Raw genomic sequence first — 15,309 nt, 5'->3', positions numbered from 1 at the left:
CCCCTCAGCACAGGGCACATAGTAAGTACTCAAGTTTGCTGAACTAAATAGAAAAAAACATACTCTTTATTGGGGGAGTTGTTACTTTTTCACCTTCAACTACATTCCTATGTTGAGGTAATAATAATGCAAAACTGTATTTCTTTCTATTATTACAAATAAAAGTAATATGATTTTAGTGCTATAATAAACTATTTTAGAAGGACATTGTAAAGGATATGAACCATACAAAAATGGAGTCGATAACTGCTAAAATAATGTCACCAAAAAGAACAGCTAAATGGTTAGAACCCTGAAAGATAAAAATGGGAAAAAATGCTGAAAGTTGAGGTTCCAGTATATTACAGGAATTATCTGATGAAGAAAAACAATTCGGCTCACAACATCGCTTTACAAAGGCTATACAAAATACTTCCACTTCCTAACAGAACTGTCTGTAGCACATAGAAATGATCTGTTTTGTCAACAACTTGTTTGGGGACAAGAGCAAACTGAACTCTGGAATGGCAGGTAACAAGCACCACGTCCCAGCCCCACCAGGGCAACTGTGTGGACCTCCCCTCTCCCCACCAGACCTATAGCCACAGCTACTAGTGAATCGGACCCTCCTCTTTCCTACTGCATGCAAAGGGTCTGGAAAAAGTAAAACAAGGAAAAGGAACCGAGTGGAAGGGAAAAACAAACTATAGATTATTAGCCACTTACTTAAGAGCTGACAGAGAAGCGTATGTAAAACATGTATCTACAATGCTGACTATGTAAAATTTCAAGGAAATACAATGTATACACTATATCTACATGTGAAATATTTATCTTTTCTGGTTTTTCTTCTATAGACATTAATTTCCTGTGAGTAACATGTAAATGCAGTTTTTCATTATTATGTAAAGATAAAAATAAATACCGTATTTTGCTTTGTATAGTGTGTACCCACATTTCTGGCCCAAAACTTTCAAGAAAAAAATCTTTCATTTTAATTTCTTAATTCAAGTTTTAATTTATATATTTAGATACTCGTTTTCTGTGTGTTATAAAGGAATGTTAGCATTTATTTTTGTACGTATTATGGTACAACAAATTTTATGTGACAGATTATTACAAAACACAAGAACGCATACAAGGTACAAGAAATGTTATGCATCACTAACAAATTTACAATATTTACGCATCATAGAAGGCCAAGAACTCTTCATCACTGTCAACATCAGAAGTATCGTCGTCTTCAATTTCTGCATTACCAATGTTTTCTGAAGAGTCACTTTTCTCATCCCAGTAAATTTCACTGTCCTCATTTCCACCCATAGCATTGCTGATGCCACATTTTTTAAACAGTTTCACAACCGCTTCCTTCCTGACACCATTCCAGGATCTCAGGATCCAGTCACAAACCTGGGCGACAGATGCTTTCCTGATCCTGCCTGTAGGCATCAACGCATTATCAGCTGACTGCAGCCACCACTTCCACTCTTCTTCACTAGGGCCTTGAAGGGCATCCAGAGGTTGCAGTTCACTAGTCAGCCCACCAGGCATCACTGAAAGTTGGGTTTTCAAGTCCGCTGAGATTGCTTTTGCACTTTGTGTAACGTGGCTTTGAAGTGATCAAAAGCAAGTGGTCAAAGCTGGTTTCTTAAGTAATTCTCCAGGCCTTCATGACCAGACTTTGTTAAACCAGATTTTCACGCCTTCTGTGTTCATCCATCCTTTTTCATGCACATGTACAATTACTCCACTTGGAATCTTTTCTTTTGGAAACATTATTCTTTTAAAGATGATCATAGGTGGCAGCTTTGTTCCATCTGCACGACAGGCTAGAACAGTGAAATGTTTTTTCTCCTGACCACTTGTTTTAACAGCCATAGTCTTTGCTCCTTTGATGTCCACAGTTCTGTTGGATGCACACCAAATGTGAGTGGGACCTCATCCATGTTGGTGATCTGGGACAGCTCAAAGTTGTGAGTCCTTTGAAGACTGGTCACATAAGAATGAAATTCCAAAACTTGATTCTCATAGGCTGCTGGAAGTTTGGGGGCAAGTTTCATTCATGCCCTCAGGCGCAAACCTACTCTCTTTATAAAGTTAAAGCACCATTTAGGTGTCCCTGAGAGATCATCAATGTTTTTTCTCATGCAGTCCTTTTACCTTCTTGTACCATCTTGGTCGAAACAGAGATCCCATTTTGACGGTGCTCCCGAATCCTGGTCTTTGCCTCCTGTCCCACTTCCAGCCACTTTGGAGGTTTCCCTCGCCTTGCCTTCTTCTGATCTGGCATCTGAAGGAGCTTTTCTTCCTGTTGCCTCACAATCTGATGATACTCCCTGTGGGAGGAGGTCCAACGTGTCTCTCAGCAGCCCTGCTGCCATGCTTTTTAGCATATTTAATGACTTTTAGCCTAAGGCTTGCAGTGTATGAGAACTGTTTTGACATTTTCCAAGGGATTTTCCAATAATTTCTCCCACTTAAAGTGTGTGAAGAGAAAAGCTGCACTGTTCACCCTATGGTAACAAAGTCAGCATCACCTACCTTATCGAGTGCATGACAGTCGGCATCATCTGTCTTACTCTGTGGACAACAATATGTTGCTCTTCGTTTCGTTTCTTTGAATCATTGGCCGAAACTGCTTTCGTTGCAAGTTTGTTGTAAGTTCACCAAAACTGATGATCATATTCCAGTGTATTATTTTGCATACGGATACCACTATTGCTTTCCAGAGTTACACTTTCATAAATAAAATAATTAAAAATATTTATATAGATATGGAATTAGTACTACCTATGTATAATATGCATCCTTATTTTTCCCTCAAAAATTTGAGCAAAAGTACACATTATACACGGCAAAATACGGTACCCTTTCAAGAGTCAAAGACGAAAACAGCAGGTGTATCTAGCACAGAATGTAGGCGCACTGAGACGGCAGGAGGGAGAATTAGGCTTTTTAACATTACGGGACAATGACCTGCTTCAGGGGTCAGAGTAAACATGTGATGTGAAGTCACAGGCGATATACAGATGAACCGCTCTGCACAGTCATCTGATTTATAGATCTAAGCCAAGACGATGTAGGCAAAAGTCACAATGTTCTTTAAATCAAGTAAAAAATAGAAAGTTCTTAATCACCCAGTCGCCAGTTACATTATTAAGAAAAGCTGCCAGCTAGAACTCTGAGGTTCTGCGCAGACATAAACATTCTGGCCCTCCTCTAGGGAGGAGAACACTGCTGCCACGGCGCCGGCCCCTCCCCTCGAGCGCCTGCTCCTGTTTCTTCCCACACTGGGCTCTGCCGGTCCCCAGGTCCCCGGAACACTGTGTCTGCAGAGTCGGGGAAAACTGACAACCAAATGAGACTTAAGAGTGAGATACAGTGTTTCCATGCGCTAAGGGCACAAGTGACTTGCTCCTAACTTGATACATGTTAAGTTAAGTGTAAGGAAGAAATGAATGTGTACAGACTGAACAACCGACAAGGATAACTGTGAACATCTCTGAGATGCAGCCAGGTCCTGGGCTGACAGCAAGTGCTTCCTTCATAGTCAACATCATCTTAGGAAGTGCTCTGCCTTGCCTTTTACCTTCCAAAAGTATTAACAAGAAAAATATTCCATAGGAAATAAAGCTCAAATCGGGTCTTTTGTATAAATTTCCTGCCTTTAAAAGTTCATCTTAGGAGATATAAAGTCACATTTGTTATCAACAACAAAAGGGGTGGTAGTGGAATGATGTAGTTTTTACCCCAATGACTCTCATCACGCCTTCGACCACGGCGAAGATAAAGTAGAGAAGCCCCAGTCCGATCACCCGGTGCATGACGGTCCCTAAGCGAGGCCTGAAAGTGGGAAGAGAAAGCAGAAAACGAGGAAAAAAAAGCACAGTAAATCAGATGCTTCTGAATAGTCACTGGCTCCATGTCTAACACCAGGGAAGCGACCGCCTCATCAGGTCAGTCTGCTCCCACCCTGAGGTGCTTTATTTTAGGAAACACCACCTTTCCTGGGAACCAAGCAGCAACGGGCCCAGAAAATGGGCCTCCTTCTCTGGCACTGGAGGCGACAGAGGGTTTGCTGCTGAAATGCCAGGTTGTGATCCACATCATCACACAGCCCAGGAATGAGTGAGTTCATAGGACGTAAGAGTAGACCGAGGAAACCCGGGAAGCCACGGGCCAACTCCTGAGTGTCACTGGCAGACGTAATAATTTAACTTGTTTACTGACATTCATTAAAAAACAATTCTGGGATATATTTTATTAGCGAGAATCTGCTGATTTATGACTTAGGCAGAGAAAGAGCGGGGATACGAGGAGACCAAGTTCCATTACCTTCCTTCTCTCAACACCCAAAACCAGAAGGCTAAGAATTTAGTTTCCATTCTTTAAATTCAAAGAAATCAAAATAACAGTTTGAGTCTTCAAAAATATAAATGAGTGAGGAAAATGCAAAGAGGGTGACTTCTTAACAAAGTGAAAACTGAACTGAAATTTCGTGACACTTTCAAGTCTGAATTTATTGCACATACACTTTAGCTCAACAATCCTCTTCTCAGAATTAATTAGAAGAAGAAAGTGGTTAGGAAAAAATACTTAAGATTGTCATTTTAAAACGAAAATCTAAGTCAAAATTAAACTAGTGTCCATAGCTCATATTTCAGACCAGTCACCTAATTCAGTTGATCTGAATTCTGACCCACAGCCATCTAACTGCACCGTCCAACAGCCAGAGCGTTACCGCCCTCCCTCTGTGAGAGCTGAAACCACGGGCTGCAGTGAGGGGCTGTGCTCACAAAGGCTGTGCCCTCGCCATGGTACACCCACACCCAGGCCCCTGATGTTCATAACCAGAACTATGAGGTACACGAGATGCCACAAGGGGGTCTTGTGTTCTATATACTGTATCAAACCCCCAACCCCAAAGCAAAGCATCTGAGAAGGAATCTCAGTTAACAGTCCAATGAAAAGAAGGTCTCCTGGCTAAAATCTTCCCAAATACACCAACCTGAGCTCACACGCATACATGTGCACATTCAGTGCTACTTACTGAATGCCTGCTCTATGCCAGGGACAGCACGGGGGCATTAGGGGACACAGGAACCAACCAGGCAAAACTCCTGCCCCACTCGTGTGGCGGGGGAGGGCAACAGGTACTAATGTACGCATGGGGTAGTCCTGTGGAGAGGACGGGGCTCTGTGACGGAGGGTGTGTACCGTGCACCGCAGCGGAGTCCTGGTGGGGCTCTCTTCCTGGGGAGCTGGCAGAGGGGCAGGGACTGACAGAAGTGAGGGGCACAGCATGCTCAGGTCTGCAGAAGAGGCCTCCACTGCGAGGAAGTGTGTTGTGTTCAAGGAACAGCAACAGCAAGATAGCCAGAGGGTGGGGCAGCGTTCAAAAGGGAGAAGGTAGGAGAGGAGGTCAGCCATCAGAAAAGCCACAGAAGGAATTTTGGTTTTATTGAGTAAAATGAGCAGAAAAGTAAGGAGGTCTCGGTTACATTTCAGAGGATCACCTTAGCTGCTGCTGTCTGAACAGAATGACAGGAGACAAGGGCAGAGGCAGGGAAACCAGGCAAAGGGCCCCAGGAGTTCACAAGAACCCCTGCTGGATGAGGACTGTAGGCTGAAGGAAGAGGTGGGCACGTGAGAGGGGAGGGCCAGTGGAAGGTGAGGATCAAAAAGCCAAAGGCCGCACCTGGGTCCAAGGGTGACTGGAGCTAACAGATCAGAGACAGTGAACAGGAAAGAGGCGGTGACAGCTAAAAAGTGAATTGCTTCAAACTGAGATAAAGAAGAGGGGCACTTGTGTAGAGTAATAAAGTCTAGAAAATGGCCTTGCATCTTATCTGAGGTGAGATAAAGGTGAGGAGAGCAGAGGTGATGAGGTGAGATCAGGTCACTTGAATGATCAGCCACAAGGATCCTGAATGTACAGGGAATGGATGACGTGCTGAGGACACAGGGAAGCAAGTGCTCAGGGAGCTAAGGGAGGAGAGGAGAAACCTGGGTGGCGATGGGGCCACAGTAAGAAGATGGAGCAGGTGGTCTAGCCAGATGGCCTGAGCTCTGGGAGACAGCAGGTTTTAGAAAGAAGGAAGAAGAATGGTCTACAGAGGATAAACTCTTCCATAGTCAGGCCCCGTGACTCACAAGGAGGAGAGGAAACACCTGCTTGCGAGGGCTGGGAAGAAGCCAGTGCTTATTTGTGGAACCGTACAAAGCTGAAGACCGCATCACAGAGTCAGTGCGAGGACACCCTTCAGGAACGTGTTCCGCAGATACTGCCCTCGGGTGTTTGTATGATGTGACTGAGAAGTGCCCGCCTCACAGGTCCCAGCAGAGAGGGATGGGTCACAGCGGGACTTACTTCACAATGCCGTATCCCAGGCTCATGATGATCACCAGGAGGCGGGCCAGCGTCCTCTTAACCGCAGATATCAACTCCGCGAATATCAACAAACCTTGGGCTGAGGAGAAAGAAAGAAATCAGCTCACTGTGTGTACATCTGGAGGCCTGCCATGAATTCAAAACATGTAGCATGTATGACATCTGACCTCAGGCAGATTAGCCATATTTGATTTCAAAGGCAGCTAATACAACTGATGTTGGAAACCTCAGTGAAAGGGACTCATAACCTGCTAAAGAATTCACTCCATTTTTCTTTTTGTTTTATCCTCACCCAAGGGTATGTTTATTGATTTTAGAGAGAGAAGAAGGGAGGAGGAGGAGGGGAGGGAGGGAGAAACATCAACTGGTTGCCTCCCATATCTGCCCAACCAGGGATCAAACCCACAACCCAGGTATGTGCCCTAACCAGGAATCAAACCTGGAACTTTTTGGTGTATGGGATGATGCTCCAACCAACTGAGCCACCTGGCCAGGGCCACTCCGTATCTCATCAGCTCTGTAGGGCACAGCTTTCTTTATCAGCATAAAATGTGTCTACGTGAACTTCCTTCCATACTCAATCTTTCCCCTTGAGATGACAAAGAACAGCATCCCTCTCTTGTTCTATAAATATCTACCCACAGTGTCTCCTAGAGTCTTTTCTCTGGAGGTCGTCATCCTTCACTCATTTGTGCTCCCACAGTGTGGCTATGACAGTAATAGAGACACTATGGTCCCTGCCTCGTGGAGCCTGTACTCTGGTTAGGACAAGTCAACAGATGGAAGCCAGCCTGGTAAGTGACACAGGTAACACAATCTCTGCCCAGGCTGTGAAGAAAGCCACCCTGCTCCACACGTGGGGAGGTACATGTGGGCCCAGGTAAGTTTCTCAGAGGCAGCGACATCTAAATAAGGATCTGAAGGCAAAGCAAGAGTGGGCTATCTGAGGGGAAGACAGGGAAAGCAGAAATAAATGGCACACGTGAGAGCATGGAGTAGACAAGAAGAAAAGCAAAATGTGCTCCAGGAAGTGGAGGGAGATTCAGCGCGTCTGCACCGAGCTGTAAGCGGAGTGCTAAGAAACGAGGCTGGGACTGAGAAGGAGCAATCACATGGGTGTGCAGGCCACGTTCTGAGTCTAAACTTGAAGCTAAGGGTTGTGGGTAGTCAGAGATAGTAAAGGGGATAAAACGGAATTGATAAACCACAGCCCATGTCCCAATCTGCCCCATGCATGTCTTTGTAAATAAAGTTTTATTGAAACACAGCCATGTCCACTCGTTAGCAGCTGCTTTCATGTTACAAGGGTGGAGCTGAGCAGCTGCAACGCTGGAGGGTGGGTAGCCTGCAAAGTCTAAAATATTTACTATATGGCAGGAAGAGTTTTCAGACCCTTGAAATAAAATGGACAGCTTTCTTTTACTTTATAAGCGCAGGATTGCTGCAGTTAATGGCTTGGACAGGAACTGGATGGCAGGTGAGGAAATGCCCAGGGGCTAGTCCACAAGTCCAGGAAGATAGGAGTGCTGGCAGTGAAGATGGAGAGAATTAGAAAGTATCCAGAAACCAGATGTGAATCCACCTCATTACTCTTGTTTCAGCTCACTTTCTCTACCTGGTCTCCACCTTGAAGAGGTACAGACAGATGAGCTTTACTACACTCTCCCATAACCAATCTAGGGCACAACAGAAGGAAGTCAACCTGATATATTCTTAATGTGCCCACCTGGGGTCTTAACAATCACTGCTCCCATCCCTTTAAGGTCTCTCCTTCCAGGAACAACGCTGAGCAAGAGAGCCTAGGTGACAAATCCCCCCTACCTGGGAAAACCACACATGAGCCCCTGCCCAGTCTCCTGGCGCCTCCCCTCTTCCACAGGACTCCTCAGACAGGGACAGCAGTCTGCGGTCTGTCCCCGAGCCCTGCCGGGGTCATCCCAGACCGAGGGCTCGTAGCTCCTGAGGACATCAGATGGATCATGGGCTTTGGCTGCCCTTGCTGGAGTCCACACCCTGACCCTCTCACATAAGAGACCGCCTCCAACAGCAGAGCGGCTGAGCTGCCCGCTCCGGCATCCAAGGGCGCTTCCATCCAAGCCACCGGCAGCAGCCCCATCCTGCCTTCCTTATTTGGTTACAGCACAAACACAAAGAAGTCACTAAAACTCCCTGTAGAATAGTAACGCCTCTCATGGGCCTCCCGGATCCTTGTCCTTTCTTTATCCTTTTGTAGGAGTCCTTTTAAACTTTTTACTTGGGAAAATGAAAACATTCCCTGGCACAGAGAAGGTGGTAAATGAAATCCCGTATACCATCACTCAGCTCCAGTAATTATCGGCATTATGCCAAATGTTTCATCTGGATTTCAACTCACTTTTCTTTCCCGGAGTATTTTTAAAAATACTCTAGCAGACATAAGCTCGCCCTCTGACCATCTGGGCCGAGCTCCTTCTAACTGGCCCCTCAGAAGCCCGTCCTTGAGCGCGTTCGGCCCTTCTGGGCTCTCTCCCTTCTGGGGCTCAGTGACTGGATTAACTGACTTCTCTAACTTCTTGACATCTACCTTCTAGAAGCCTGGGCACACAGTGCAGACGCCCAACTACACACCCTCCCTGCTAATCACACATAAATGCCACACGACAGCCCGTGTGTGACAGAAGAGGCGGGGCAGTGAATGAAGGCTGCGGGCACCACCAGCTTCACTCCCTGTGGGCAACTTCTCTTTTTTGGAGGGGAAAGGAGGGTAGGGAAAAAACCAGACATCTACTACAAAACTGGGTGCACCTAACGCTCCCCATCCAGCCTTTGTGTTGTTTTAGCCCAGTCGCAGTAGCTGAACCTGAGGGAACGGGATTTCCTGCTCCACGGGAGGAAAGTGAGGGAAGGCCGGCAAGAAGAAGAATGAACAATGAAGAGGACACACGTGCTGGGCCGGGTCGGAGTTCCACTCTGACAGTCTCTTCACGGCCTCCTTCCTCTTCACCCACAGCTCTGCTCGCACCCTGAGGACCCACGGATCATACCGTGTTTACGGAGAAAGTCACAACTTACTTGACAGCCCAGTGCTGTTGATGTTTTGGTACTCAGCATAAAAAACTGCTTTTTCAAGCATTCCCAGGAAAATGACAGCTGCAATCCAGAACTGGATTCTTAATATATCTTTCCAGTAACAGGCAGACCACATCAGCCAGAGCACACCATAAAAAATATAGACAATGCACATCACCATGTAAAACTGTAGGGAGAGAAGCAATTTTAATCAGTTAAGCCTTTCTATCATTTCAAAAATCAACATGTCTACATTCAACTATCAATCCCTTATTTTCCAGTGACTCTGAAAATAGAGGGTTATATTAGGGCACTAGCTACTAAGGGATTACCATCGCTGAGCTCTTAGAATTTTTAGTTTTCCAATTAGGATACAAAACTCGCTTTCAGAAAATGATGAATCATACTCACAATCATGAGAGGCCAATCTGATGCAGAGAGATATCCTTTTGGTCCCATCATAGAGAGAGAAACTAATGAAAGCGAGGGTAGGATAAAAAAAGTAAAGAGTTAAATTTACAATCAGCTTCCCCTTAAGTTTTAAACATAAGCTCAATTCACAGAAGGCTCCAAGAAAACAAACTGAGCTAACGAGTGCTGAATTTTTACCCAGCACACACAGATACTGGACAGTGATGAGTTGTTTGATTATATGATCTTATCAAGATACCTTCACTAGCACACCCTGGGTTGTAAACCCTGGGCCAAACCTCACCTCATGCAGAGAGCAGACGTGCACTGGCCACAGTCTGTCCCTTGCTGAGCCACCAACCTCCTGAGGACTTTGTCTCCCTTCATGTAATTGAGGTAAATGACTGACCTCAAGCATCTAATCTGGGTTGTTGTCTAAAAAAGTGATAATAAACAGAGTGTCCAGGACAGTGCAGGACTCGCTTAGCAACTGTTCTAGTTCCTAACTAGCAGGGGCTCAACCCCACCTACTGGTGTTGGAGGAAGGCCACCTGGATGGAAGGAGGCAGCAGTGAGGTAGCAGAATGGCATCAAGGTCCCTGCTCCCTCCATGTGACATGGCCTGGCCCACATATCACCTCCAGAAGGAAGCCCTACTTCACATTCCTCCAGGTCGGCCACCTCCACCAGCTTCCCCCACAGGATACCAGCTCTTTGCCTCTGCAGTGATGCTTGTTCACCCCACTGCTTTCTGCGCCCTCCCCCAGACTGGGTGCCTCTCAGGGGAGCCTGGCTTCCCCTCTGGGTCCCCAGTGGATGAACCAGAGCAGAATGCAAATCCTCAGAACCCTCACATGCTGCTGGTTACTGTCAGCCCAGCAGATGCCTGCTGCGGAAAATGACAGCTAAAGCAATTCCAGGACACGTGAAGCATGCATTTCCCTGAAACTACTTAGAGCGCGGATGCTCTTGCCCTGGGCATTGAGAACTATGGCTCACTGAGCCACAGAGGGGCGACCCCGTGGGGGGCTGGGGAGCACACAGACCCCAGAAGCCACAGTTGCCAGACATGCCACTTCTACTCCTAAGCTATAAGCTGATGTTTCAAAAAACCTTTTATTTATTTATTTTTTTGATTTTCTTTTTCTTAAATAAGGCCTTTTAATATTTCATACAATAATGGTAAAAAAAAAACTTAAAGAACAACAATTTTTAAACCCTGATGATGACCAATTTCAAGAAACAGAATATAATCTACTTCATAAACAATTAAGATGTTGCCTGCCCCTTTGCTTTTCTCTAAAATCTGGAAGGATGAAGAGTTTTCTATCCAACTATGAAGTTTAAAACTTTTACATTTCACTTAAGATACCTAAGTATAAAGTTTTAAGTCCCTGAAATATATTCATTTTTGTGATGAACAGAAATGCACTTTTGAGTGATGTGTTTTTAACAGAGAATGGAGATTTGGGTCAAGACAAAAATACAAAATACAGTAAAAGCAGACAGAAAGCACGCATGCAGTTTAACCGTACCATTCAAATTCCAGTGCGCATCCGTTTCTTCTGTTTTAAATGAAACAATAAGGATATGAAACCCATCCCTCTGTGTTCTTGCAACAACATCCTGAGCATGAAAAAACCCTTGATGTTACTTAATTGCTATATAAGATAGAGACAAATACTTGTTTACCACATTTTAAAACAACTTTTAATAAGTAAATCGGGTCATTTTTTAAAAGCACATTAACACAGAGAAAAGGAATGGTGAGTAGTGGGAAGATCCTCCTCCCACCGTTTTTTACCATCGTCTTTCCACACCCAAAGGGATGGAGGAGGAAAACAGCCTTTCCCACTCTTTAATGTTTTCTACTTCTTATATTTCTACAGATTTTCCCTTAATGTTATTACCACTCTGTGTTTTATTTAATACCACCATTCAAATAGTTTCTCTTCCCATATTTTATCCAAATATCATCAAGCATTCAGTTTTCAATGTGGCTTTTTAACTGAACTGTGGGAGGGAGAAGTCAGATAACATTGTGAGAAATGCCTCATATTCCGTATTTAGGCTAAATTATTTAAACCCTTCAAGGCACTAAGTCACTAGCAGTCCCCCTGGGGACTCTAACTGCTGCTGTGATGTCTAGGACCCCTTCAATGGCCCACACAGCTGGAGCAAACTTCTCACATCCCTTCTTGCTGAACATTTCCCATCTTTCCCTTTCACTTCGTCCCCCTCCACCGGGACGGTTTGTGCAGAGTCTGTGTCCCCCGACCCCCACTGCGGAGGAATGCCTTTCTGCGATGGGGCTCTCTTTAAGATGGCGAAAGAAGACAAGAAATGTGAAGTCACAGTATGTGAGCAAACACTAAGCTCTCCTACATCGGTCTACCATCCCACACACAGCTCCTTCTGACCCTCTTGGCCTCCAGGTTTTGTGACTTTCAGTAATTCCCCAAAACACCAAATCTTCTCTCCCCTCCATGGTTTCTACCTATTTCTTTACATCCTTAACGACGATACATACCAGCCCACTGCTATGCTATCTTGAGCATTTGAAAGCAACTTTTATTTTGTGAAAGAAAAGGAAGGTTGCATATAAGTAACCTTAAATTACAACTTTAAAGAGATTTTTACACAAAGACAGAAATAAATCTATACAAAATTCATATAGACATATTTATTGTTTGAAATAAAGGTTCTTTTCTCTTTCTCAATTCTAATAACCCTACTTCATATCACTCTCCAAGTGATCTATTCATTAGAAGATTCTTTTCAGTCTTACTACAGCTTGTATGTATTTGATTTAAAGACAAATAAAATGACTTACCATTGATTCTTCCTGGTTTGAAACATTTCTGATATTTGTAACTAGTTCTTTATTCTGGAAAAAAGAATAAATTAATTCTATTTTATATTACTGCATTTCTATGGGGATAATTTTAACAATTAAAAATGTACTATGTACATTTTTTCAGTACAAATGTACAAATGTACTGAAAAAAGTAAAAATTTGAAAGCTGAACATCACAGAACAAATTTCACGGTAGCCCAAACACGAGTAACAAAATCCTGCTTTGGAACAATTACTTCCTTACTCAGGAGAGCAGCTATAGGGGGGGCGGGGGCGGGTACCAGGAACTAAAAGGGAGCTCCAGGCGCTAAAATATTATCAAGCCACATACTTCTGATGTGCACACTGTGCTACACGTTCATTATGTATCATAAATTTTTAAGAAATCCCTTTAAAATTTTAACCAAAGACTTATTTTCATTTCAGAATTTATGGAACAGAAAATAAGTTAAAATGACCCATCGGCTCACCACTCAGGAATGACTGCTGGCCACACTTTAGAATCTGACCCTCCACCCTGGGAGGGAGCAAGTGCACACGGAGGGAGAGGGTGTCCCCAGGGGCTAAGCGCGGACAGACTGTGCTAAGAGCAGCAACGCCGTGGTCGCTGGTAACCCTGCCTCACGCTGCGCTGGCAGAGCCACGGAGCCGAGAAGTGAACTGCCGGCAGGTCCTGAGGGGACGCTGCCACAGAGGGGCACAAACAATGGAATGATGGTGCCAACACCTTACTCCTTGTGCGCTACGACATTCACAAAGATCTAAGTCTAAAAACTAACAAATTAAGCGCCTTAATGAAAAGCCTGGTGAAACAATTTAAGTTGACATTTGTATGCACCGGGAGTAAACTAAATTCTGCTTTAACAGGGCAAGACAAGATACTCACGTATAATGAGGGAAACACCTGTAGGTTACTGTCACAATCTAAGTTTTCGTTTTTTGTTGTCCAACATTCAATGTTCTTGAAATAATTAACGCAAAAGTCTTCACCAATACTTTCATGCTTTTGTGACAGCTCCTACCCAAGGTAAAATTTTGTTATAATGTATTTCCATACTTATCCGAGAAGACAAAATTTAATATCTAAGTAACACCTAAAATTTATTCAGTTTGGAACACCTGAAAATATGTAGAGCAAGATACAGAAAAAAAAAGTTGGAATATAATTTTAAGTAAAATTGAGAAACCATAACATTTTAGTCATTCCAATGCGCTCAGAGATAGTAACACATAACACAACCATAATCTTGTAATAAGAAAGTGTTTAAGGTGTTTTGAAATATACAATACTTTGTCCTGGGGCTAATTCCATCTTATACCAAGTATGACCGACCTTAGAGAGAAAGAACGCAGCATTTAACCAGGAGGAAAGACAGACCAGACACTTAGCAACACAGAGCAAATGCGCAAGCGCAACGGAGGGCAGGGGACACATTCGTTTACCCAGGAGGACCTAGGGCTCTTCCTGCCGAGATGCAGGAGTAAAACCTAATGGCAGCTCCCAGTCATCAAAAAACGGGTGGTGGGCTTCTACTGGGCAAATACGGGACAACTTGAGTAAAATAAGTAAAAACAGTAATAGACTATAATCCACAATGAAGTAAAACCAGTGAGTGCATATTGATGACTGACAGACTGCAAGGTAAGACAGAAAAAGAGATAGAGCGCGTTCTCATGGTAGAATGCCAACAAATGTAGGAGAAAACACAGATCGGAAAATCACCATGTAGGAAACATCAGTGTAGTAACTGATTCATTGCAGAAAAATCAGAGGATGTGAAAACAAGGACTGAGGAGGAACAGGATACATATTTACATATAAATACAAAGTATTTTTTCCCACAAATTACTGTTAATAACAAAGAGAAAAGTAGTCACTTTACAGTGGAGGAAACTGGCAGAAACTTCCCTAACCAACTGACCAAAAATGGGACACACCTGGATTTTCTGGTATGCCCGCTCAAAATATAACCTGAATCTAACCATGAGGAAGCATCAGAAAAACTCAAAGTGAGGGACATTTGGTAAAAACAAATGGCTTGCACACTTCAAATATATCAATGTCATGTCATGAAAGACCAAAGAAAAGCTACAGAAATGCAATGTGATCCTAGATTGGTTCCTGTACCAGGAAAAAAAGAAAAGGGAAAAAAAACCCCTGCTAAAAGGGATGTTATTGGGACACTGGCAAAATTTTAATAAGGTCTATTTATGAGATAATAGTATTGCTATCAATGCTCAATGTCCTGAATTTGATCACTGTACTGTGTAGTCTAAGCAAATGCTGTTATTCTTAGGAAATACGTAGTACACACTGAAGTATTTAGTGTGAAGGGGTAAAATACTTGGGGATAAAGTCAGAAAGGCAGTATTCAAGGAAAATGATATCTTTCACCCCAAATGAAAAGGTAACAGAAATAAAAGTATGGAAATCCTCACATTATTCAAACTAGAAGCCAAAAGACCCAGATCAGCTGAAAAGGAACCATGGGGAGCATCGCTGGGAGAAATACTGGGGTGGAAATACTCATCCCTGAGAAACACTGCAGGGCCAGGGGCAGGCCAAACTTGGGCCGCCTGTCTTCCTCTCTCTCACAGCTCCCCGCCTTCTCCCCCCCTCACT

General features: G+C 43.9%; 1 protein-coding gene across 2 annotated transcripts in view; it reads right to left on the bottom strand.

The window, feature by feature from the left end:
* Nucleotides 1-15,309, bottom strand: part of TMEM87B (transmembrane protein 87B) — a 52,125-nt gene that overhangs the window by 24,817 nt on the left and 11,999 nt on the right. The window contains exons 4-11 of one of the 2 annotated variants that reach the window (XM_071221522.1): nucleotides 13,573-13,704; nucleotides 12,663-12,716; nucleotides 11,365-11,455; nucleotides 9,830-9,891; nucleotides 9,422-9,605; nucleotides 6,350-6,449; nucleotides 3,729-3,822; nucleotides 222-292 (exon numbers count right to left, since the gene is read on the bottom strand). In XM_071221522.1, coding sequence (XP_071077623.1) covers nucleotides 222-292; nucleotides 3,729-3,822; nucleotides 6,350-6,449; nucleotides 9,422-9,605; nucleotides 9,830-9,891; nucleotides 11,365-11,455; nucleotides 12,663-12,716; nucleotides 13,573-13,704 — 788 coding nt within the window. The remainder of the gene's footprint in view (nucleotides 1-221; nucleotides 293-3,728; nucleotides 3,823-6,349; nucleotides 6,450-9,421; nucleotides 9,606-9,829; nucleotides 9,892-11,364; nucleotides 11,456-12,662; nucleotides 12,717-13,572; nucleotides 13,705-15,309) is intronic. The other variant, XM_024558439.3, reaches the window with a different exon arrangement.

Source organism: Desmodus rotundus, chromosome 5, assembly GCF_022682495.2.
Source record: "Desmodus rotundus isolate HL8 chromosome 5, HLdesRot8A.1, whole genome shotgun sequence".
NCBI classification, from domain to species: domain Eukaryota; kingdom Metazoa; phylum Chordata; class Mammalia; order Chiroptera; family Phyllostomidae; genus Desmodus; species Desmodus rotundus.
Note: the sequence above shows the minus strand (reverse complement) of the source record. Positions and strands in the feature narration are given on the sequence as shown.